Genomic DNA, 25,491 nt, shown 5'->3' on the forward strand with positions numbered 1-25,491 from the left:
CTGTTTGGGTTGTGAATTGTATTGGTCCACCTGCTGCTCTCAAGGTACATTTTTCACCGGAGTTATTCATCAAATCTTTAGCTACAAACAGCGAATTGATTAGATTATTTACCAAATCAACTGCACGCAAGCATAGACAAACACGTGTCTATGCATTTACTCAAATTAAGGATAAAAGAGCAGAGAAGCATTCAAAATGGAATTGTTTTGTTGAAGACCACGTCACGTGACAAGGGGCAATTCAATTTCCACATTCACTGTACTGGAAGCGGTTTGAGGTAGGTGGCTAACGGCTTGTTCGCAATTCATGTTTAGCTGTAACGTTAGTTTGCTAGTATCGTTTAAGACTTATGTCTACATATTTACCATTATCATGGTGGGGCAGTTGGTTTCCGTGAACTAAACGTGTCCGTAAAATGCTACGTTGTTATTTCTCCGTTTTGAATTGTTAGCCAGCCAGCTAATGTAGCTAGCTGGGTTATGTTATTCGAATTTGGTGTTAGCTCAGCAAACCATTGAGGTATAAGACTAAGGTAAATACACCGCTGACTGTTAAGCCGTCTTGCAACAACCTAAAACTAACCCATAACCATTTATTTTTGTTTAAATTTGTAACGAATATATCGGGCTGTGTATCAGGCGTGTCGGTGTAGCCTTTTCCAACCATTAGCTAACGTTTGTCTAACAGGAGTTTCGCGAAGTCCTATTTAGAAAACGTTAACATTAGTACAAATGTAACATGTCTATCGTCATTGGCATACTGTATACATAAAATACATATAGCCAAATGATAATCTGTTTCTGGGGAAACTCGCAATATATCCTTCTAATGTCGAGTAACTTGCTACCGTTAGCTGATATAGGCAATCTTCACACCGTTAGCTAACTTTAGGGCCTTGTTGGTTTGGGAGCCTATATCAGCTAACGTTAGCGCATTGAGCTGCTAGCTGTGCATGTTTTAACGTTCTTATGTCTAACTTTTGCAAACAAATTAAAGCTATTAAATCAATTATGGGCATTTAGCTAGCTGTAGTTAATGTTAGTTAACAGCTGGCTATGTAGTTAACTAGTCAACAACTTAGTTCGCAACTAACATCGAATTAGCCAGCCAGCCATAAAGTCAGTGAACCCTTTTTTATTTTTAGCATTCACTCCAAATAAGTGGGATTTAATTGAGATATGCCTGTGCACAAGACTTAGTTATTTTAAATGTCTGTCATAACTTCTCAGTTATCAAGCTTGCAATGTGATCATTTATTATTAGCTATATTAAAACCCATCTGGCTACATTACATATTAATGTACCTCCCTGGATGGCTAAGTCGATCATCTTATGTTTAAACTTTTCAGGACATCCAGTCTCCCACGATGGACTCAGACATACTGAATATAGAGGAGATAGTGATGGGGAAGGGGCCACCAGATCCCCCTGCAGAACTGACCACTGAGAAACCAGCAGAACCCTACAAACCCATCTCCTCCTTCAAAGCACCGCCTCCACCCACCATTCAACCATGTGAGATGGGTGGCAGTTACTTATTTTGGTTGAAATTGTATTTTTATTGCAGAAAAAACAGTACACATACAAAAGTATACAAACAGACAATGTTAACAACCTATGCTTTGGGGTACAATAAATTACTTATACAAAGACCTTAAGATGCATACATATTGGGTGGCAGTTACTCTACTGTTTTAAGTTTTTGTAATGACTCACAGATAGGGCCTTTACGGTGACCGTATTACCGCCGCACCGGCGGTCACGAGTCATGGCTGCAGTCAAATTCCATGTGACCGTTTAGTCACGGCAATTAGGCTTCTCCAAGCTCTGATGCTGCTGGTGGTCATTAGTAGCCAACCAAACTGCCTAACTGCTTGGTACTCAGCATGCAATTGTCCCTCTTATCACTCTGACATCCATGATAATGAACCATGGGAAAAGCATCCTCCATTTGCTATTTAAGTGCATAGATGACATGTGTTTTTTTCCCCGCTGCCTCTGTTTTGAGACAGGTGCATGATAATGGTCTGTTCTAAATGAAAACAAATTTCTCACATATATTATTTAGTATATGTGAAGACAAGATTAACTCAAGAATAGTGTGATGGGTGACAATATTAGCATATCACTTGTGAATAATATAATACCCAGCTTAAGACATAGACAAATACAGATTTTCTTTTGGTTGAATGAAATCAATCTGGTAGGTAGGGAAGGCAAGCATATTCAGCTGTCATATCGCTGACCCCCTCTTCTCACAGATCAGCATGAGAACCTGCAGTGTTTCCAGTGCTTCATCACCTTCTGTAACTCAAAAGCCAAGGAGAGGCACATGAAGAAGAGCCATCGTGAGGAGTACAAGCAGCAGCTCCAGCAGGTATGCTACTACACAACCTGCCTAACAATCAAAACACTTTCTAGAAGGTATTACCTACTGAAGCCCTGTTTTTACCTTAATGTTTTCTGTCATATCATAAGCTTCAGACCAACATACAGTTGAAGTTGGACGTTTACATACACTTATGTTGGAGTCATTAAAACTTGTTTTTCAACCACTCCACAAATTTCTTGTTAACCAACTATAGTTTTGGCAAGTCGGTTAGGACATCTACTTTGTACATGACATACATGACATACTTCGTACATGAAGTCATTTTTCCAACAATTGTTTAAAGACAGATTATTTCACTTAGAATTCACTGTATCACAATTCCAGTGGGTCAGAAGTTTACATACACTAAGTTGACTGTGCCTTTAAACAACTTGGAAAATTCCATAGAAAGACGTCATGGCTTTAGAAGCTTCTGATAGGCTAATTGACATAATTTGAGTCAATTGGGGGGTGTACCTGTGGATGTATTTCAAGGCTTACCTTCAAACTCAGTACCTTGTTGCTTGACTATTGGAAAATCAAAAGAGATCAGCCAGACCTCAGGGGGAAGAAATTGTAGACTTCCACAAGTCTGGTTCATCCTTGGGAGCAATTTCCAAATGCCTGAAGGTACCACGTTCATCTGTACAAACAATAGTACACAATTATAAACACCATGGGGCCACGCAGCCGTTAAACCGCTCAGGAAGGAGACGCGTTCTGCCTCAGAGGTGAACGTACTTTGGTGCGAAAAGTGCAAATCAATCCCAGAACAACAGCAAAGGACCTTGTGAAGATGCTGGAGAAAACAGGTACAAAAGTATCTATATCCACAGTAGGAAGGAAGCCACTGCTCAAAAACCGCCATAAAAAAGCCAGACTACGGTTTGCAACTGGACATGGAGACAAAGATTGTACTTTTTGGAGAAATGTCCTCTGGTCTGATGAAACAAAAATAGAACTGTTTGGCCATAATGAACCTCGTTATGTTTGGAGGGAAAAGGAGGAGGCTTGCAAGCCGAAGCCACCATCCCAACCGTGAAGCACGGGGGGTGGCAGCATTATGTTGTGGGGATGAAATGAAACATTTGACCCAAGTTAAACCATTTAAAGGCAATGCTACCAAATACTAATTGAGTGTATGTAAACGTCTGACCCACTGGGTCTGATGAAAGAAATAAAAGCTGAAATAAATCATTCTCAACTATTATTCTGACATTTCACATTCTTAAAATAAAGTGGTGATCCTAACTTACCTAAGACAGGGAATTTTTACTAGGATTAAATGTCAGGAATTGTGAAATTCTGTTTAAATGTATTTGGCTAAGATGTATGTTAATTTCCGACCTCAACTGTAAATGCTTATTTCCAGACTAGACCCGTAGGAATTTGCGGCATAACATAATTTATGCACGTCTGTATTTTCTTCCCAGGGAGATACTCTGTTCACCTGCTATGTGTGTGACCGTACCTTTCCGTCCTCGGAGGAGCTGACCCAGCACCAGGGCTCACACAACAAGGAGGACAAGCCCTTCAAGTGTCCTCACTGCCAGGAGAGCTTCCGCACCTTCTCTGAGGTGAGTGCAGAACAGTGACACAGGTTCTGAAGCAATATGTTTAGTGTAACACTGCTTGAAATGAACTAGTAAAGTGTCCGACTCGAGGTCTCGACATAATAAATAAGTAAATAAATAAATGTGTTTTTATCGTCAGATACACCGGATAGGTGCAGTGAAATGTGTTGATTTATAGGGTCAGCTATAGTATGGAGCCCCTGGAGAAAATAAGGGTTAAGTGCCTTGCTCAAGGGCGCGTCGACAGTTTTCACCTTGTCTGCTCGGGTATTCGAATCAGCAACCTTTTACTTACTAACCCAACACTCTTGCCCAGGGCAATAAAACATTTTCAAGCAAGGAGATTATAGATTGAAATTGTCCAAATGGACAAGTAAAGAAATCACTATCAAACAATTAGGCTACTCTGATCAGAATTGGATATAATTGTCCTCCGGATGTGATGTTTCTCTCACTGTCCTGCCAATCTATGCAGAGTGCATCGGAGTATAATTATTGTAGTCCTGTGTTGAAGGGCATGAGGGGTCTTTCAATCATGCAGTCGCGAGATGCGTTTTGATCAAAGTGCACATTTGTTGATATTCATTGCTAGTTAGTGAGTTATTTGGCAAGTTAGGGCAATTTTTTGGTCAGAAATTAAAATCCTGGAAAGGTCATGGTGTGTACATCGCCTGCGTGGGTGTCAGTGGGCTGTTGTCATAGAGGGATAGAGAGAGAGATGTTTGCTCAGCAGGTAAAATAATAAGACTAACTAATTGCCAATTCAAAACATTGTGTACTATAGCTGGTTCTCGCTAACTATTTAGCTATTAGCATGTATTAATGTTCAATGTCCTAAAATAACTTTCCACTGGCACTTGTGTATAACCGTAAATTGTCGACAGTTCAGTTGATACGGGTGCGCAGTTGATGAAACCAATGCTGCCTACTCTGTTTGTAATACCGTCTCGACCTCAAAATTGGCTAAGAATCTCTATTCAATACTGGCCATGAAATTCTGACAAAGTAATAAAAAAAGTTATTGACTAGTAACTCCTTTGCTGTCCACATTTCCCTGAACACTGAATATTTTAACTTTACAAATAGTTAAATATCTTAGTTAGCTACCTCTCCCACCTTAGCCATTTGATCCCCGGTACATTGAGTGAGGGAATTATTTAATAAAGATATCAAAAAGTATTTGGTTGTAATTGTAATGTTGCATGGTGCCCAACTATCCTCCTGGAGAGCTACTTTGGAGTGCAGGCTTTTGTTCCAGCCCTGCTTGAACACACCACATTGTAAAACATCAACTACTCAACAGGACCTTGACTCTGGTGTGTTTGACCAGGGTTGGATCAAAAGCCTGCACACCCAGTAGCTCTCCAGATGGAGGGTTGACGGACCATGTTTTATACAGTAGCCTTTTATATCAGTGCAGTATTTTACTTTGTGGGGGTTATGTGCCTTTGCTCAAGGCCACTAGGAGGAGATGTAGTACATGGGATCAGAGACCAGCAGCCTTCTATTGTCAATACCAGTGTTGATAATTAATGTTATTTTGTGAAGTGGTTCCTTGCATCACTCAACACAGTTTTCAGTCACCTATTTGGCCCATGGTGTTACAGATCCCTTTTTTTTTTTTTTGGCGACTTGAGCTTTCAGACAAGTAAAAGCACAGGCCTGCTTGTGGCTAGAACAGTTCATGTCAATCACTGGACTCTTCCCTCAGCCTTGACTCACATTTCCGTTCTGTTCACTCTCTGTTCCCCCTCAGCTGACGACCCACAGGAGACAAGTTTGTCCAGAGAGGCAATTTGTGTGTAAGGACTGTAGTGAGACCTTCCGCAGCCCTGCCCTCCTTCGTACCCACCGCTTGGCCCAGCACCCCCGTCCAGAGGCAGAGGTGGATGAGCCAGATGACCCTACCAAGACCCACCGCTGTGGGAAGTGCAACCGGGGCTTCGAGACCGAGTCTGAGCTAATAATGCACCAGGAGAACCACGCCGGTGACCAGCACTGCAACGGCAGTGCTTCGCCTGCAAAGAAGCGCGGACGGCCCTTTAAAGCAGAGGACGCAACGGTCGGAGAGAAGAAAGGGAAGAGGAGAAAGAAGAAGGAAGAGGGCACAGAGGAGGCTGAGACTGGAAACAATGCAGAGGAGGCTGCAGCAGCTCCGGCTGAGACCAAGGGGAAAGCAGCAGCAGGAGGAGGTGGCAGGCGAGGCCGTCCTAAAGCAGCAGCAGGCGAGGAGGCCAGAGAAGATGACAGTGAAGCCCCAGCAGAGGAGAAGAAACACAAAGCGGCTCCCGCTCCACCCAAGCAACACCCCTGCCCTGAGTGTGAGCTCACGTTCCCTGCCCTGGCCCAGCTCCGCGCCCACAAGAAGGAAAAGCACACCCCACGTAAGGCCCATCCCTGTGAGGAGTGTGAGGAGAGCTTTGCCCGTCCCGAGCAGCTAGAAGCCCACAAGAACCGGGCACACACCAAGGGGCGTTACGCCTGCCCTACCTGTGGCAAGAGCTTTGGCCGAGCGAGCAACCTGAAGGGCCACCAGCAGAGCAGCCACCCAGAGGAGGAAGAGGAGGAGGAGGAGAAGCAAGAGGCGGCGGGCCGCAGCAAGAGATAATTCAGAACGGGGAAGGGGGTTTTCTGTAAAGTGATTGGGGAGGGGGACGAAGTATCAGAGGGGTTTTAAAGAATTTGAATTTGGTCAGGGGTTTTTGTTTGAGGTTGGGCGTAAAATTTAGATCATACGTTTGAGGTGTTTTTAGAATGTGAGGAATTTCTTGCAGGATTTTTAACAGGTGACCTGAGGTGTCCCACTGACTCTTCAGCATTTGTCATTTTTGGATTGTGTTAGGATGTTCAAGGCACACATCACACTTGGAGTGACTGACTTACTAACCAAAAGATGTTAGTCTTTGTTAAACCCATCTGTTTCTTTTCTGGACTAAGAACGACAATAATTAGTTTTGGGTATCGTGTTTGTTCCCACTGTTTTGATTATCTTTAAATGATGATCATGAGAATTGAGTTACTGTTTTTACATTATTTTTAGAGGTGTATGTAAAATGGCTTTCATGCTGTCTGACATGGAGCTTTTCTTGTATGTTTTATGATTTTTATATTGCTAATTACTTTTTCTGTAGTAGAAGATGAAATGCAACCACCGTGCATTTTCTAAAACCTGTTGGCTATTTACTTTTTGAAAAAGATTGTGATAAGTGAACCATGGATTGTAATGTTTGGGAGTTACATAACGTCTCTTAGAAATCTATTTATATACGGTTTCTGGTTCATGTAGTGGTGCATTGTAATGCCAAACGTTCAATTATGATTAACTTCTAAATTGTACTGCTATTGTTAAATGCGCAGGGCATAAAAAATATCAGTGTATTTATCCTCTTAAATTCATTTGGTTTAGGCCCAATGGTTCTTCTTTGGTGTCATGCATGGATTTTAACATAATGTCATCCTAAACAATGGTTGTAAAGAAGACTAATAGTCAATGACTCGAATTAGGATAATCCTGCCACCAGCTACACCTTGTCACCTATATTTCTGATTTGTTATACTTAATTTAAATGTCATAAATATTCTAATGAACTTTACATAAATTATTTGGTTTAAGTTTGGCATGATGACGAAATGACCAGAGACCTGAATGGACGTGTTCTTGTTTTCATTGTTCTCCCCATGTAACATGCCTGGACACTCTGCCAATATGTAATAAAGGTGCCCCGAGGGCTGCTACAGAATGATACATTTGTCTGTTTGCCTTTCAATGTGTCCTTCATTACCCCCTATTTTTATTAATTTGTGCTTTGTGACGTCACCCGCTATTGCCTAGCAGCTGTAACTACAGACAGACGATTATCAATTAAATTCGGAATTAAAACATTCTTAAAGGTAGTAAGTAGGCCCAAAAAAATCACTGACCATAGGTCAACCAATCTTTCTGCGGACAATCCCAAACGTAATCCCTCACCTAGCGCAGGTAATTGAAAAAGTGGACAGGCTATTTGTAGAGTAAAATGGATTAACGAAAAAACTGAATCTAAATTAAATATAGGGGTTTTGCCGTAGCGCAAAGAGTAATTAAAACGACAGCAGATGCCCTGTGCTGATAGCAAGATTAACATAATTTAGTTTACTACGCCCTCTGCTGTTTATAAGAAAGTATTGCGTTTCTAAAATAAAGTTACCTTTGAGTTGCTTTTTTGCGTTATCAAAATGGATCTAAGCTTAAAGTATCTTGTGAGCTTGCTGATTTGTAAAACAATTTCCTACACACATAGTTCGTCTTTATCTTGGAACCACTGTTTTTTATAGAGCCATGTAGCTATTAAAAATCAAATGTAAACCTATAATTTATTGAACTTATCCAATTGATCTCACCTGATTCATGTGGTCCCCTGTTTACGTGTTCTCAATCATCAAGCTTCAATACCATATTCGACCTGAGGGCTGGATACATTTAGAGATGCCACCAAAAAACAGAGCGAGACCTGGGTTTGATTTTACAGGTATTTTGCATCTTTATTGCACAGCTCTCCTCTGTGTTCCTTTTATGCCAGGGGCTTGCACATCATTTTATGAATGCCCACTATGATCTGCTTGAACTGGGGACTTGTTTTGTTTTGCTGATTTGATGTCCTTGTCATATATTTTTTGTTCTGCCTACCAGGAAATACCACTGCTCCACAATCCTCTGCATCTCCTGAGGAAGAGCCATTGGACCTGAGTCCAAAGAAGATCTACTGCCATAACTGTGGCTGGAGAGATTCCCTTAGAAATTCGTCCTTCTGTGTCCAGTGCCTTGTGGTCCTTAGGGATCCTGTTCTGAACCTCTCCATTGACATGAAACCAAACCTGAGTCAGACGACTGCTGAGCCCACCTGGGATATTCCACTTCAGCTCCCCTCTCCTGACACCATAGATCTGGGCTACTCCTCGTTTTCCTTTCCACCATCCCTGGAGGCAAGCCAGAGTGTCTTCCAGACCCCCGAGCCTGGTGTGGTGTCCCCGGGTCCCTTGCTGTGCCGATTCTGCCAAGAAACTTTTGCTCTGCCTATTCTTCTGCACCATCATGTCAAGGAAAGGCACCTTCATTCATGCAACATGTGTTGCCGCATATTCAAGAATGACATGCTCCTCATCAGACACCAGGTCAACATGCACAGCTTAGCTCTGCCTTGCTATCCTCGGCCTGCCTTCTCCAAACGTGGCCCAGGCCGGCCTAAAGGCGTTGCTCATATGCTGCTGAAACCCTACACACGCCCCAAACCTACTCATGTCTGCCAGGCCTGCTCTCGAGAGTTCTGGTCACCAGGCGTGCTCAACAAACACAAGTGCAACCCTCGGCTGGTCCAGTGTACCACCTGTGGGGGCTATTTCGGCAGCCATCATTTGTTCTGCAAGCACAAAAGCCAGAACCTCTGCAGCAATTCCTGGAGGGCCATAGGGAAGGCAATGGCTCAGGCAGCATATGCAGCAGCTCAGGCAGCACACAGAGCAAACTCAACAAACCCACAGAGGGAGAGTTCAGGCGCAACTTTCCAGATCTTGGAGATAAACTTCACCACTCCTCATCACAGTGACTCTTCATTACCCTCCAGCAATGAGGAGGAGGAGCTGCAGAGTATGGATCGTTCATGCGCAGAATCCCCTTCTGCATAGTCTTGTCAGGACTGCATATCATAATCTTAATCTTTTTTATTGCAGCATTTTGTTCAGAAAACAGGAGGCACATACTGTTTTTTTAAAATATGTTGAGAATATGTGAAATCATTATTTTACAGACGCATCCCCCCAAAAAATAAAAAATATGTTCTGGCATTAAATATCCACCTTGTAGTTTTATGCTTTTTCACACTCTGTGCAAAGTTCCATTCACAGGTCAGGCAGGTAGCCTAGTGGTTAAGAGTGTTGTCCAGTAACTGAAAGTTCGTTGGTTCGAATCCTGAGCCCACTAGGTGAAAAATCTGCCAATGTGCCATTGGGCAAGGACCTGAACCCCAATTTCTCCTGTAAGTCACTCTGGATAAGAGCCTCTTCTTAGAGTCAAATATTATTTGTTATTGTAATACCCCTCCACGACAGTAGGTGTCATTAAGTGTGTAAAGTGCCGGATGTTTTTGTCCCACTGTTGTGTAGAAGACGGAAGCAGATCGGTCGCGGTTTGTGAGTGATTCAATTACAACAAATGGTGTGTTACAAAAAAAATAAACATACGTTTTAACCAGTATTTAGGCTAGATAGTAACATTGTGCAACAAACGTTATACAGTATCACAGATCAGTCACATATGATAGTTTCTGGATATTTTTGGGACAGTGAAGAGCGCATGCCTCCACGGCCACAAGGTGTTTCTGTCCAGGTGGAGCATCTGAAAATTAGCCATCTTCACTGTTGCAATCAGAACTGAGGTGATCTGCGGAAGTCCATATGTCGTCATCATTTACCTGCTTATTCTGTCAATAGTTGTAGTAGGTAGGTAGTTTTTATTGACGTGGGGCATTTTTGCGCTTATGATTTTAATTAGGTTGGCTAAGTAACTAGCTACCGTTAGCTAGCTACAATTCAAAGTTAATATGGTGAATGTTGCCTTCAAAGTCAGTGCGTTCATGTATTCAGCTCGCTCACTGCACTTGCTTGAATATGGCTAGTTACTTTTTGTATATTTCAGAATCAGTGTCAAACATACATTGTCTTAGCTGTTTTCTGCCAACATTAGTATAAAAGCATTCAACATTTTGTTTTGTAATGGCAGTTACTTTTAGTGACATTGGAATTGCATCATGGTCTGGTCTTGCTGTACATAATTCTGATGCCTTTTGTCCTGATCCTGAAATGGTGGCATTAGAGAATTATATCAATGGATTGTGTTTGTCTCACAGGTACCATGTCAGACTTCACCATCGATATCCAGCTGACAGAACTAGGGTTCCCTGACATATTGCAGCCCAGAGAAACAACCTGTGTGAAGGAAACACCATCGCCTTCAGCCTCTAACAATATCTCCCCTTTATCCCTGGCTAACCTCCAAACCCCCAGTTCCTCGCCGCCTCCTGCTGCACTCACCCCCACAGCTGTGGTCCCAGAACTGGTCGGTGTAGATCAGCTGGTTTCTGTAGACTCACAGACTGCTTCTACAGTTCAGCAGGTTGCCTCACAGACTGGCACTCATATTACAGTAACCCCAAATCCCTCTGGGCCCCCTGAGACACTGACAATACTCTGCCCACCCCCTCCTTCTACACACAAACCTGTGGTAGTGCCACACACTTCACGGCCTGTTAGTCCCATATTGCTACCCAAGAGTTTAGTAAGTGGTCAAAGCAAGACCCTTCACCAAAACCCCCAAATAACTAAAACTGTCCTGATATCTGTGTCTCGTATTGGAGCTGGTACTGTGTTGACGTCTGTACCAGCTACTTCCACTCCCCCTGTTGAACACTTAAGAACCATTAAGAATGATTCCGAGTTGCCACTGGCAGACCAGACTGCAATGTTTCAGACCACTCCAAAACCTGTAAACACAGGGAAGCCAGGAAGGGCAGTTGCTGATAAAGCTGAGGAAGAAGAACCAGGGGAAAAAATTGGAGGAGGGAAAGGTGTTTTCGATGATGGGAAAGTGCAAGAACCGAAAGAGAAAGAAGCAGAAGTTGCAAAGAGTTTAGAGGAGGATTCTGAGGAAACAGATGACAGTGAGGTTTCTGAGAATGAGGATGATGACGAAGAGGAAGAGGAGGATGAGGAACTGGACCCAGGTAGGCTACAGCTCTAAAATCGTAATACCTTATTGTCAAACTTTTTTTTTTTGCCTTATTGTCAAACAACATTTTTTAGCTTAAAACAGTTGTAAGTTCACATACGTTAAAGTACACGTCTATGTTTATTTCCTATTCATGTTGTTTGTTAAAGCTCCCAAACAGTCATTCTGATTCCATTGTAAAATAGCCTTTTGAGTGACTAAAACATCAACTGTAATATTTTTTCCCTGATTAAAAATGCTAAAAATTTGTCAAACTACCAGGAAGTCTGAAAAGGCAGACTGAGTGGGCGGGTAGCTAGTAGGCTGAGTGAGGCGAGGAGCTCACCTTGAGTGAAGTTTTTTTCAAACACCGATGTCAAGCAACATGTTTGCAGTGAGATTATCTCAAGCAAATTTGCTGATGCAAAAAGCAACTAAAATAACATTGAAATTGCATTCAACATTCAATTCTGTCATACATCACATAATGGTTTCACACAAAAAAATGTATCCAACTGTTTGGTTATGTAACAGCATCCATATAGAGAAAATGTTGGCTATATAATTTAGCTAGCTAGCCCAAAAGGAATTGTCAGCACTGTTTATCAGGTGAGCTAGCTAGTTCTTGGACAACTTCAGTTTCAATTTCAGTTCACTTTACAGGGGGAGGTTCAAAAGTGAGATTAAAATGGATTTCATTGAAAAAAATTTGTCAACAGTCTACACAAAAAATGTTTGATGGAAAATAAAACGCCATCTTGATTAGATATGTATTCAACCCCCTGAGTCAATACATGTTAGTCACTTTTGGCAGCGATTAAAGAGCTTTGTCTCTAAGAGTATTGCACACCTGGATTGTACAATATTTGCCCATTTATTCTTAAAAAAATATTCTGTGTTAAATTGGTTGTTGATCATTGCAAAGACAGCCATTTTCAAGTCTTGCCATTGATTTTCAAAACTGTAACTAGGCCACCCAAGAACATTCAATGTTGTTTTGGTAAGCAAATCGTGTGTATTTGGCCTTGAGTTTTAGGTAATTGTCCAACTGGAGGATGAATTTGTCTTCCAGTGTCTGTTGGAAAGCAAACTGAACCATGTATTCCTCTAGGATTGTGCCTGTGCTTAGCTCTATTCTGTTTCTTTTTATAAAATAAAAAAATCCCGTTCCAGTCCTTGCCGATGACAAGCCTATCCATAACATGATGCAGCCACCACCATGCTTGAAAATGTGTAGGGTGGTACTCAGTGATGTTTTGTGTTGGATTTTCCCCAAACATAACGCTTTATATTGAGGTAAAAAAATTCCTAGCCAAATTTTCCTAGCCAAATTTTTTGCAGTATTACTTAAGTGCCTTATTGCAAACAGGAAGCCTGTATTCTGTACAGGCTTCGTTCTTTTCACTGTCGTTTATCAAATCAAATTTTATTAGTCACATGCGCCAAATACAACAGTGAAACGCTTACTTAAGAGCCCCTAACCATCAATGCAGTTAAAAAAAATACGGATAAGAAATAAAAGTAACAAGTAATTAAAGAGCAGCAGTAAAATAACAATAGTGAGACTTTAGGGGCACCGGTTAGTTGAGGTAATATGTACAGTTGTGGCCAAAAGTTTTGAGAATGACACAAATATTAATTTCCACAAAGTTTGCTGCTTTAGTGTCTTTAGATATTTTTGTCAGATGTTACTATGGAATACCGAAGTATAATTACAAGCATTTAATAAATGTCAATTACCTTTATTGACAATTACATGAAGTTGATGCAAAGAGTAAATATTTGCAGTGTTGTCCCTTCTTTGTCAAGACCTCTGCAATCCGCCCTGGCATGCTGTCAATTAAATTCTGTGCCACATCCTGACTGATGGCAGCCCATTCTTGCATAATCAATGCTTGGAGTTTGTCAGAATTTGTGGGTTTTTGTTTGTCCACCCGCCTCTTGAGGATTGACCACAAGTTCTCAATGGGATTAAGGTCTGGGGAGTTTCCTGGCCATGGACCCAAAATATTGATGTTTTGTTCCCGAGCCACTTAGTTATCACTTTTGCCTTATGACAAGGTGCTCCATCATGTTGGAAAAGGCATTGTTCGTCACCAAACTGTTCCTGGATGGTTGGGAGAAGTTGCTCTCGGAGGATGTGTTGGTACCATTCTTTATTCATGGCTGTGTTCTAAGGCAAAATTGTGAGTGAGCCCACTCCCTTGGCTGAGAAGCAACCCCACACATGAATGGTCTCAGGATGCTTTACTGTTGGCATGACACAGGACTGATGGTAGCGCTCACCTTGTCATCTCCGGACAAGCTTTTTTTTTGAATGCCCCAAACAATCGGAAAGAGGATTCATCAGAGAAAATGACTTTACCCCAGTCCTCAGCAGTCCAATCCCTGTACCTTTTGCAGAATATCAGTCTGTCCCTGATGTTTTTCCTGGAGAGAATTGGCTTCTTTGCTGCCCTTCTTGACACCAGGCCATCCTCCAAAAGTCTTGGCCTCACTGTGCGTGCAGATGCACTCACACCTGCCTGCTGCCATTCCTGAGCAATCTCTTTACTGGTGTTGCCCTGATCCCGCAGCTGAATCAACTTTAGGAGACGGTCCTGACACTTGCTGGACTTTCTTGGGCGCCCTGAAGCCTTCTTCACAACAATTGAACCGCTCTCCTTGAAGTTCTTGATGATCCGATAAATGGTTGATTTAGGGGCAATCTTACTGGCAGCAATATACTTGCTTGTGAAGCCCTTTTTGTGCAAAGCAATGATGGCGGAATGTGTTTCCTTGCAGGTAACCATGATAGACAGAGGAAGAACAATGATTCCAAGCATCACCCTCATTTTGAAACTTCCAGTCTGCTATTCGAACTCAATCAGCATGACAGAGTGATCTCCAGCCTTGTCCTCGTCAACACTCACACCTGTGTTAACGAGAGAATCACTGACATGATGTCAGCTGGTCCTTTTGTGGCAGGGCTGAAATGCAGTGGAAATGTTTTTGGGGGATTCAGTTTGCATGGCAAAGAGGGACTTGGCAATTAATTGCAATTAATCTGATCACTCTTCATAACATTCTGGAGTATATGAAAATTGCCATCATACAAACAGGCAGCAGCAGACTTTGTGAAAATTAATATTTGTGTCATTCTCAACTTTTGGCCACGACTGTACATGTAGGTAGAGTTATTAAAGTGACTATGCATAGATGATAACAACAGAGTAGCAGCGGTGTAAAAGAGAGGAGGGGGGGGGACACAATGCAAAAGTCTGGCTAGCCATTTGACTAGATGTTCAGAAGTCCTTATGGCTTGGGGGTAGAAGCTGTTTAGAAGCCTCTTGAACCTAGACTTGGTGCTCTGGTACCGCTTGCCGTGCGGTAGCAGAGAAAAGAGTCTATGACTAGGGTGGCTGGAGTCTTTTACAATTTTTAGGGTTTTCCTCTGACACCGCCTGGTATAGAAGTCCTGGATAGCAGGAAGCTTGTCCCCAGTGATGTACTGGGCCGTTCGGCACTACCCTCTGTAGTGCCTTGCTGCCGGAGGCCGAGCAGTTGCCATACCAGGCAGTGATGCAACCAGTCAGGATTCTCTCGATGGTGCAGCTGTAGAACCTTTTGAGGATCTGAGGACCCATGCCAAATCTTTTCAGTCTCCTGAGGGGGAAGAGGTTTTGTTGTGCCCTCTTCACAGCTGTCTTGGTGTTCTTGGACCATGTTCGCTTGTTAGTGATGTGGACACCAAGGAGCTTGACGTTCTCAACCTGCTCCACTGCAGCCCCGTTGATGAGAATGGGGGCGTGCTCGGTCCTCTTTTTCCTCTAGTCTACAATCATCTCTTTTGTCATGATCACATTGAGGGAGAGGCTGTTGTCCTGGCACCACCCAGCCAGGTCTCTGACCTCCTCCCTGTAAGTTGTTTAATTGTTGTTGGCGAGACAGCCTATATGTGTCATTGGCAACTTGGCAACTAAGTTTGCCACTTGTGTCATTGGCAAACTTAATGATGGTGTTGGAGTCGTGCCTGGCTGTGCAGTCATGAGAGAACAGCAGGAGACTGAGCAAGCACCCCTGAGGGGCTCCTGGGTTGAGGATCAGCGTGGCGGATGTGTTGTTACCTACCCTTACCACCTGGGGGCAGGAAGTCCAGGATTGTCAGGAAGTCCAGGATCTAGTTGCAGAGGGAGGTGTTTAGCTTTGAGGGCACTATGGTGTTGAACGCTGTTTGTAGTCAATTAATAGCATTCTCACATAGGTGTTCCTTTTGTCCAGGTGGGAAAGGGCAGTGTGGAGTGCAATAGAAATTGCATCATCTGTGGATCTGTTGGGGTGGTATGCAAATTGGAGTGGGTCTAGGATTTCTGGGATTATGGTGTTGTGAGCCATGACCAGCCTTTCAAAGCACATTATGGCTACAGGTGTGAGTGTTACGGGTCGGTAGTCATTTAGGCAGGTTACCTTAGTTTTCTTGGGCACAGGGACTATGGTGGTCTGCTTAAAACATGTTGGTGTTACAGACTCAGACAGGGAGAGGTTGAAAATGTCAGTGAAGACACTTGCCAGTTGGTCAGCGCATGCTCGCAGTCCATGTCCTGGTAATCCATCTGGCCCTGCGGCCTTGTGAATGTTGACCTGTTTAGAGGTCTTACTCACATCGGCTGCAGAGAGTGTGATCACACAGTCTTCTGACACAGCTGTTACTATCATGCATGTTTCAGTGTTATTTGCCTCGAAGTGAGCTTAGAAGTAGTTTAGCTCGTCTGGTAGGCTCGTGTCACTGGGCAGCTCTCTTAGTAAGGGCGCCTGTATCTTTGTAGTGACTGGGTGTATTGATACACCAATCAAAATGTAATTATTAACTGCAACATGCTCTATCATCACGAGTCACATATCCCTGGGAAGTCTTTTTTTTTAATCTACTGACTGGTCTTTGTGGTTGAATCTGTGCTTGAAAATCACAACTCGACTGAGGGGCCTTACAGATAGTTTTATGTGTGGGGTACAGCGATGGGGCAGTAAAAAATCATGTGAGTCAAACATAATTCCACTTTGACATTATGGGGTACCGTGTGTAGATCAGTGACACAAAATCTCAATTGAATCCATTTTTAATTCAGGCTGTAACGTAACAATGTGTAAATAGTTGAGGGGTGTGAATACTCTTTGAAGGCACTGTATACAGTGCATTCCTAAGTATTCACCCCTTGACTTTTTCCACATTTTGTTGTCTTACAGCCTTATTCTAACATTGATTTAAATAGTTTTTTCCCTCGTCAATCTACACACACTACCCCATAATGACAATGCAAAAACAGTTTTTTTGCAAATGTATACAAAAATACAAAATTAACTGAATAAGGCTGTAACAAAATGTGGAAAAGGGGAAGGGGTCTGAATACTTTCCCGAATGCACTGTTGTATGTATGCTTTCGTAAGTATTTAGAACCCTTCCCTTCTTCCACATTTTCTTACAATGCAGCCTTATTCTAAAATAAAGTAAATAAAAATTATCAGCAATCTACACAATACCCCATAATGGCAAAGCTAAAAACAGGCTTGTAGACATTTTAGCAAATGTTTTTTATTTTTTATTTTATAAAAAAATTAAATACCTTATTTACATAAGTATTCAGACCATTTGCTATGAGTCTCAATTGAGCTCGGGTGCATCCTCTTTCCATTGATCATCCTTGATGTTTCTACAACTTGATTGGAGTCCACCTGTGGTAAATTTTACATTGATTGGACATGATTTGGAAAGGCACACACCTGTCTATGTCAGGGGCCACAGTTGACAGTGCATGTCAGAGCAAAAACGAAGCCATGAGGTCGAAGGAATTGTACGTCGTGCTCTGAGACAGGATTGTGTCGAGGCACAGATCTGGGGAAGGGTACCAAAAACATTCTACAGCATTGAAGGTCCCCAAGAACACAGTGGCCTCCATCATTCTTAAATGGAAGAAGATTGGAACCACCAACACTCATCCTAGAGCTGGCCACCCAGCCGAACTAAGCAATCGAGGGAGAAAGGCCTTGGTCAGGGAGGTAACCAAGAACCCGATGGTCACTCTGACAGAGCTCTGGAGTTCCTCTGTGGAGATGGGAGAACATTCCAGAAGGACAACCATCTCTGCAGCGCTCTAACAATTAGTCCTTTATGGTAGAGTGGTCAGACGGAAGCCACTCCTCAGTAAAAGGCACATGACAGCCTGCTTGGAGTTTGCCAAAAGGCACCTGAAGACTCTCAGACCATGAGAAACATGATTCTCTTGTCTGATGAAACCAAGATTGAACCCTTTGACCTGAATGCCAAGCATCCCCTCTAGAGGAAACCTGGCACCATTCCTACGATGAAGCATGGTGGTGGCAGCAGCATGGTGGTGGCAGCAGCATGCTGTGGGGATGTTTTTTAGCTGTGGGGAGAATAGTCAGGATCAAGGGAAAGATGAACGGAGCAAAGTATAGAGCGATCCTGAGTGAAAACCTGCTTCAGGACCTCAGACTGGGGCGAAGATTCACCTTCCAACAGGACAGTGACCCTAGGCACACAGCCCAGACAACGCAGGAGTGGTTGCGGAACAAGTCTCTGAATGTCCTTGAGTGGCCCAGCCAGAGCCCGGACTTGAATCCGATCAAACATCTCTGGAGAGACCTGAAAATAGCTGCGCAGCAACGCTCCCCATCCAACCTGACAGAGCTTGAGAGGATCTGCAGAGAAGAATGGGAGAAACTCCCCAAATATATGTGTGCAAAGCTTGTAGCGTCATTCCCAAGAAGACACAATGCTGTAATTACTGCCAAAGGTGCTTCAACAAAGTACTGAGTTAAGTCTGAATATTTATGTAATTGTTTGTTTTTTGTAAATTAGCAGAAATGTCTAAACCTGTTTTTGCTTTGTCATTATGTGGTGCGTGTGTGTAGATTTATATATATTTTTTTAGTATGAATACTTTCTGAAGGTGTGTGTGTGTGTGTGTTGGTGCACGCACACACACAGAGAGACAGTACCAGTCAAATGTTTGGACGCACCTCCTCATTCATGTTTTTTTTGCATTTTTACTATTTTCTACATGCTAGAATAATAGTGAAGACATCAAAACTATGAAATAACACATGGAATCATGTAAACTCAGCAAAAAAAGAAACGTCCTTTCACTGTCTCAACTGTGTTTATTTTAACAGGTGTAAATATTTGTATGGAACATAAGATTCAACAAATGAGACATAAACTGAACAAGTTCCACAGACATGTGACTAACAAATTGAATAATGTGTCCCTGAACGAAGGGGGGGGGTCAAAATCAAAAGTAACAGTCAGTATCTGGTGTGGCCACCAGCTGCATTAAGTACTGCAGTGCGTCTCCTCCTCATGGACTGCACCAGATTTGCCAGTTCTTGCTGTGAGATGTTACCCCACTCTTCCACCAAGGCACCTGCAAGTTCCCAGACATTTCTGGGGGAAATGGCCCTTGCCCTCACCCTCCGATCCAACAGGTCCCAGACGTGCTCAATGGGATTGAGATCTGGGCTCTTCGCTGGCCATGGCAGAACACTGACATTCCTGTCTTGCAGGAAATCACGCACAGAACGAGCAGTATGGCTGGTGGCATTGTCATGCTGGAGGGTCATGTCAGGATGAGCCTGCAGGAAGGGTACCTTCCTGCAGGTCCTTTTCAGCATCAAAAGCCTGTAATACACTGAAGGTCCAATAGGTTCCCCACTGTGCAAACATGTCTACAATATATATATATATATAAGGTTTTTACAATTTTCCATGGTCTCCCCATACTAATAGTGACCGTGCAACTCTCCAAACATTTCCCCCACTCTTCCCTACCAGGCAGTCAAGGAAATTCTGACAAAGTTCTGACAAATATTTGCAAGTATGCAAGTAAAAGTTAGTAATGCTACGAGTAAAGTAGGAAGCCCAGGTTTCAAGGCGATGAGATGTTAATGTTTCAAGAAAAAAGGAATGTGTATATATTTGGTCTGGCCAAACTGTTTTATATGCTGACTAAATGGAACTGCTAATTATGCGTTATTTTTTACTCCACTGGCCAATTGAGACATGGTTTTTGTGTGTGTGCCATTGAGGTTGAATAGCCGAGACGACAAAAGATTTAAGTGCCTTTACAACGGGGTAGGTCCCAGGCGCACCGGTTTATGTCAATAACTGCAACGCTGCTGAGTTTGTTAAGCTCAACAGTATCCCTTGTCTATCAAGAATGGTCCACCAACCAACTTGACACAACTGTGGGAAGCATTGGATTCAACATGGGCCTACATCCCATTGGAACCATTTCGACACCTTGTAGAGTCCAGGCCCTGACGAGTGGAGGCTGTTCTGAGGGCAAAAGGGGTGCAACTCAATATTCATGTTTTGTACATTGACGACCAGACAATGTTTATATGTCATGACTGTCAGTCCGAGGTGGAAGCAAGTCATTATTATTCGTGTTGCAAGTCTCAAGTCACAAGGTCTGGTTCTCATGTTGAGTCCCATGTAGAATTGGTTGGGTCAAGTCACAAGGTCCGGTTCTCATGTTGAGTCCCATGTAGAATTGGTTGGGTCAAGTCACAAGGTCCGGTTCTCATGTTGAGTCCCATGTAGAATTGGTTGTGTTAAGTCCAATTCGTGCGTTATATGAGCTAGTCGAGTCGCACGTCAAGTAAAAAAATATATATTTTCATGCAATGACTTGTTCAACTACAAGTCTTTGTCTATTTATTGAGGATACCAGACAGCCCTGTTCTTTATTTTGTCTCTAACATATTTTGATTATGTAATTATTCATTTTAACAACAAATTCCAAATGCAAGTAAATTATTAATTTCAAGCAATGTTGACATACCAAGAGAGCAGTAGACGTATGCTAGTTGTTTGAAGCCCCATTGCTGGTGAGCTTGCAAAGTAAACAGTAAATATTATTAATCACCAGACATTTTTGGAGCTGCATGTTTGCGCTGCATCCGATCCTATAGCTAGCTGTACAGCATGTAACTCGAGTCCACACCTCTGCTATCAATGTCAAGAAGTTTGTATGAATCTTCTATTTAACATGTCTCTTGATGTAATGACATGACAACTGCGTCTGAGTTCTTGGCAACCCTTCCCCCGCTTTTGTTTCATGGTGTCTGAAGACCTAGCTAGCCAGCTACTAGCTAACACAAGACACAGATGAAAGCAGAAACCTCTAAGTATCTTTGCCTTAGATGAATAGGGGAAACCTCTAATTGCACTGTGTCAGCAAATACAGTATAGTCACATTTTGGCACCAGTAGTAGACTAGTTACCTAGCTATGTAAACCACGCCCCTCCGAAACGAGGTAAGAGAATATGACAATACCATTGGTGTATTCAAATTTGAGATTTTGTGATGTCACAAAATGCCCTTAATATTCCCACCTCTTGAATCCAGGTGTTTGACATTGGGGAGGGGACCAGTAACTTTATAATCAAACTTATCAATGAAGAAGCAACAGTCATTCTTCATACTTTAGGTATCCCAGTTTGATCTGGTTTCATCCAAATATCATCAATTTCCTGAAAACGTTTTGACTGTGCTGGACCTTTAACACCCTTCCCCCTCTGCCTTTCAGAAGCAGAGCCTGGAGGTTCAGGCGAACACCGCTGTAGCGTCTGTGATCTGGTCCTTTCCTCCAGCTTCCAGCTCCAGGAGCACATGAACCTGCACACAGGGGCACGCCCCTACTGCTGTGCCGAGTGTGGCAAGCGCTTCTGTCAGCTGGCCAACTACCGCTCCCACCTGCGTACGCACGCCCAGCCCCAGACCTCAGTCCCACCCGTACAGCTCCGCTGCCGTGTTTGCCTGAAGGGCTTCGATTCTGAGCAGGGTTTGAAGGACCACCTAGCCAAGTCCCACTTTGAGAAGGAGTTCTATGAGTGTGACGCATGCAAGCGCATCTTCACCTGCCTGACCAAGTGTGAGGAGCACCTGGAGGAGCACAAGCGCGAGCTGGCGGACCACGTGTGTCTGCAGTGCTGCCGCCGCTTCCGCCTGCGCCGCTCTCTCCGCCGCCACAAGGAGCGGGGCTGTGTCCGCAGCTATCGCTGCACTGACTGCCCCCTGAACTTCAGCCGCAAGAATGCCCTCCTCAAGCACAGCTTCTCCCACCTGGGCCTGCTGCCTTACACCTGCATCCAGTGCCGTGCACATTTCCGCCTGGCCAGGCTCTACCGTAAGCACGAGTGTGAGCCGGAGCGGCTCCACTGTGTGGCATGCCTGGGCGTCTTTCAGAGCCACAACGACTTCCAGAGGCACAAGAGGGAGACGGGCTGCTGGGGCCAGCAGGGGACCAAGGGGGATGAGATCCGCTGTATGGAGTGTGGCCAGGCCTTCTCCACGGCTGACGAGCTGAAGAATCACGCCGGGGCCCACCAGAGGGTGATGACCTGCTCCGAGTGCGGCAAGGGCTTCCGCTCGGCCTTGATGCTGATGTCACACATGGGGGGCCACGCAGGGTCGAGGCCCTGTCTGTGTAAGAACTGTGGCCTGGGCTTCCCTCACCAGCAGGGTTACGAGAGCCACCTCAAGGACTGTGGACGCAAACCCCCTCCTGTGGTGAGTATGGGTTAACCCCCTAAGGACTGTAGCAATACACTGATATATGTTTGTCACTGTATATGGCTCTTTGGAATAAAAGTATTTTCATATTAGTTTAGTTTAAGTTGGATTGGATAGAGAAGGGTACAAGTAGCTCTCTGTTCACTGTTGTAACTCTCTCTTTGTGCAGATGGCTCCAAAGAAACCACGGAAGGACCCCCCTGCTGCTCCTTCCAAACCCCTACCCCAGCTCGCTCCAAGGCATCTCCCTGCTCCTGTGAAGAAACCAGAGAGTCAAGTGTCAGCACCACTTCCTACTCTGATGAGAATGCCAGGCTCTGCCCCTGCCAGAGTCACTATGGGAGTCCATAACACCACTACTGTCCGTGTGGTGAGCCCTGACCAACCCACCAAGGGACTGTGGAAGCTCAGCCTGGACAAACAGCCTCCTCCTGGGGTGTCCTTGGTCATGTTTGTCCCTGCCAACACCCCTCTGGCCTCTGGCCTCTCTGGCCCATCCTCCACACCCCAGCTTCCAGCCCTCTCAGGCACCCAGTCCCAGTGGAAGGTCCTCAACCCAGCACCAAATCCAGGAGCCCCTCCTGTGCTGTGCCAGTCCAGCTTCACCTCTGAGCCGGGCCTGAGCCTCATAGCAGAGGCAAACCGGCGCTACTCCTCTGATGCCCCGCTGGATCTGGCATTAAAGACAGCTGACTACGAACAGGAGCCTGCTAATTTACTACCTCTTGATCTGTCTAACAAGTCGACTTGCTCCACTCCCCCTGCTAACCTTGTAGTCAAGACTGAACCGAGAGACCCTGGGTTTGCAGAGGAAACTGAGGAAGAGGTATTCACAAGTTTAACGGGTGATAAAAAGGGGATAGTCTTTCAGAGTAAGAGGGAGCCAGGGGAGGATTCTAAAATGGAGGCTATGGCTCAGAAGGGGGAAAATGGAGAAGGGAGAGGAGATGAAGACAGGCAAAATGACAGCAGAGATGATGGAAAAACTCAGTCTCAAATGAAGAAGTCACCCATGCCGGGAGTCCCGTCAACACTACAGCTCCTGACCGTCAAACAGAAGAACACTGCCAAAGTGGATCCAGTGAATCAGCTGAAAATCGAGTCAGTCAGCTCTTTGCACTCCAAAATGCTTCGGGGCTTAGTCCAGATAAAGCAGGAACCACTGTTTCTAGAGCCTGACAGTGGAACACAGAGCTCAGACTTCTGTTGGTCCAGCCCGCTGACAGCATTGAAGAGGAAGATGGAGCCAGACGTGGGGCTGGACTTGAGATGGGATGGGGGCACCCCAGGCTGTGTGCTCGACTTGAGGTTGAATGGAGGTAACCCAGCCAGTTGTGATCTGGCGGAGAAAGCAGAGGAGAGGAACATGGAAGGAGACCATGTAGAGGAAGAGCTTGATGGTGGCGAGAAGGATGGAGCAACAGAGGAGAGGAAAGCAGATAAGGTTGGATCGGAGGAGAGGAAAGAGCAGAAGGATGGATCGGAGCAGAAGGATGGATCGGAGCAGAAGGATGGAACGGAGGAGAGGAAAGAGGAGGATGGAATGGAGGAGAGGAAAGAGAAGGATGGAACGGAGGAGAGGAAAGAGAAGGATGGAACGGAGGAGAGGAAAGAGAAGGATGGAACGGAGGAGAGGAAAGAGAAGGATGGAACGGAGGAGAGGAAAGAGAAGGATGGAACGGAGGAGAGGAAAGAGAAGGATGGAACGGAGGAGAGGAAAGAGAAGGATGGAACGGAGGAGAGGAAAGAGAAGGATGGAACGGAGGAGAGGAAAGAGAAGGATGGAACGGAGGAGAGGAAAGAGAAGGATGGAACAGAGGAGAAGGATGGAACGGAGGAGAAGAAAGGGGAGGAGGATGGAATGGAGGAGAGGAAAGAGAAGGATGGAACTGAGGAGAAGAAAGGGGAGGAGGATGGAACGGAGGAGAGGAAAGAGAAGGATGGAATGGAGGAGAGGAAAGAAAAGGATGGAACAGAGGAGAGGAAAGAGAAGGATGGAACGGAGGAGAGGAAAGAGAAGGATGGAACGGAGGAGAAGGATGGATCGGAGGAGAGGAAAGAGAAGGATGGAACGGAGGAGTCTGACACACCTGTTGATGAACCCACAGCCCATAACCCAGAGACACAGCTCCCCTCCTCTCTCATCCCCTCTCCTCCCTCCTCACCACCATGTAAAAGACGAAGGTCACTAAGGACAAGAGAAAAGCCTAGAGCCCTACACGACTGTTTATTATAAGGGCAGTACTTTACAGAGTAAAAAATAAGATTGCTGACAACAATGTTAATTAGGCTGCTTTTTAATGGCCCGAGGAACAGAGGACAACAACCAAGCCTAATGTAAAACAATTCATATTAGGCCTGTTATTAATTCATAATAGCAACACATTTTGTGAATTAGTGGGGATTTTGATAAACCATGCCACTACATTACTTTGCCCTCGGGATTTGGTTGCTTTCCTGTATTCCAATGATTTTTTTTGTTAGACATTGCAAGTCTTCAATAGCTATGTTTAATGTACCTGCTAGTGCTTACAGAGCTAGCCAACAATCCTGTTTGTTAGCTGCTTACTGTGTGGCAAGCGATTGAGATTAGGGTAAATAGTGGCTATTGTTTTCTATATTACAGTAGTTGCGTATGCTGGCAATAGGATCATGCACTTCTTCCAGTGTTACCGCACACATTTCCAAACACTCCATATCTATTTGACTATACCAATATAACTTATTTGTTATTTTTTTGTTATAGGTTGTCTAGTTAGTCTTCAATTGAATGTCATTGTAATTTTGTAGTTTCTATTCAATATAAGCTGCTGTATGGGACTTCAGTCACCAAGGTTTCTTATTCAGGTACTGATGGAGAATGTTTGGGAGCCAGGATTTAATGTACTGTCAACTTTCTGAGAAATGTTTCTCAACAGCTCGGTTTTTGTTTGATTTGAGTTCCATAATGGGTAAAATATGCAAGAAATATGTGCTGTCCAATTGTAATGTTAAATTGACTTGTATATCTTTTTCTATCACGTTGAATGTCTTACCCCAACTTCAACTGAATGGTTACAGTGTTTTGTAGAGTTTTAAAACACTCTGTTCAGAAATTGGGATCTTAAAGGATACAAATAAAGATCAACGTGTCGGAATGGTATGGAGGGATTTTCTTGGAAAGCTGTCTTTCATTGACCTATACAGAACACTCCTACTTGAGTGCTGGAGAGGAATGCGGGAAGGCACTATGG

General features: G+C 44.0%; 2 protein-coding genes across 5 annotated transcripts; both read left to right on the plus strand.

Annotated features, from left to right (window-relative positions):
• Nucleotides 1-45: 45 nt before the first annotated feature.
• Nucleotides 46-7,691, plus strand: LOC109901789 (zinc finger protein 572). 2 transcript variants are annotated; one of them, XM_020497744.1, is made up of 5 exons: nt 46-278; nt 1,351-1,516; nt 2,263-2,378; nt 3,806-3,949; nt 5,703-7,691. In XM_020497744.1, exons 2-5 carry the CDS (start codon nt 1,369-1,371, stop codon nt 6,552-6,554), a joined length of 1,260 nt encoding a protein of 419 aa, XP_020353333.1. In that variant the 5' UTR covers nt 46-278; nt 1,351-1,368; the 3' UTR covers nt 6,555-7,691. The 2 variants fall into 2 exon arrangements, with proteins under 2 accessions (XP_020353333.1, XP_020353334.1); XM_020497745.2 differs by having other exon boundaries at nt 271-533.
• A 2,363-nt stretch (nt 7,692-10,054) lies between these two features.
• Nucleotides 10,055-25,400, plus strand: LOC109901652 (uncharacterized). Of its 3 annotated transcripts, none has more exons than XM_031838015.1 (4): nt 10,055-10,136; nt 10,828-11,700; nt 21,273-22,255; nt 22,428-25,400. In XM_031838015.1, exons 2-4 carry the CDS (start codon nt 10,833-10,835, stop codon nt 24,492-24,494), a joined length of 3,918 nt encoding a protein of 1,305 aa, XP_031693875.1. In that variant the 5' UTR covers nt 10,055-10,136; nt 10,828-10,832; the 3' UTR covers nt 24,495-25,400. The 3 variants fall into 3 exon arrangements, with proteins under 3 accessions (XP_031693875.1, XP_020353236.2, XP_031693876.1); XM_020497647.2 differs by having other exon boundaries at nt 10,081-10,420; XM_031838016.1 differs by lacking the exon at nt 10,055-10,136 and adding an exon at nt 10,147-10,356.
• The last annotated feature ends 91 nt before the right edge of the window (nt 25,401-25,491 follow it).

Source organism: Oncorhynchus kisutch, linkage group LG13, assembly GCF_002021735.2.
Source record: "Oncorhynchus kisutch isolate 150728-3 linkage group LG13, Okis_V2, whole genome shotgun sequence".
NCBI lineage: Eukaryota > Metazoa > Chordata > Actinopteri > Salmoniformes > Salmonidae > Oncorhynchus > Oncorhynchus kisutch.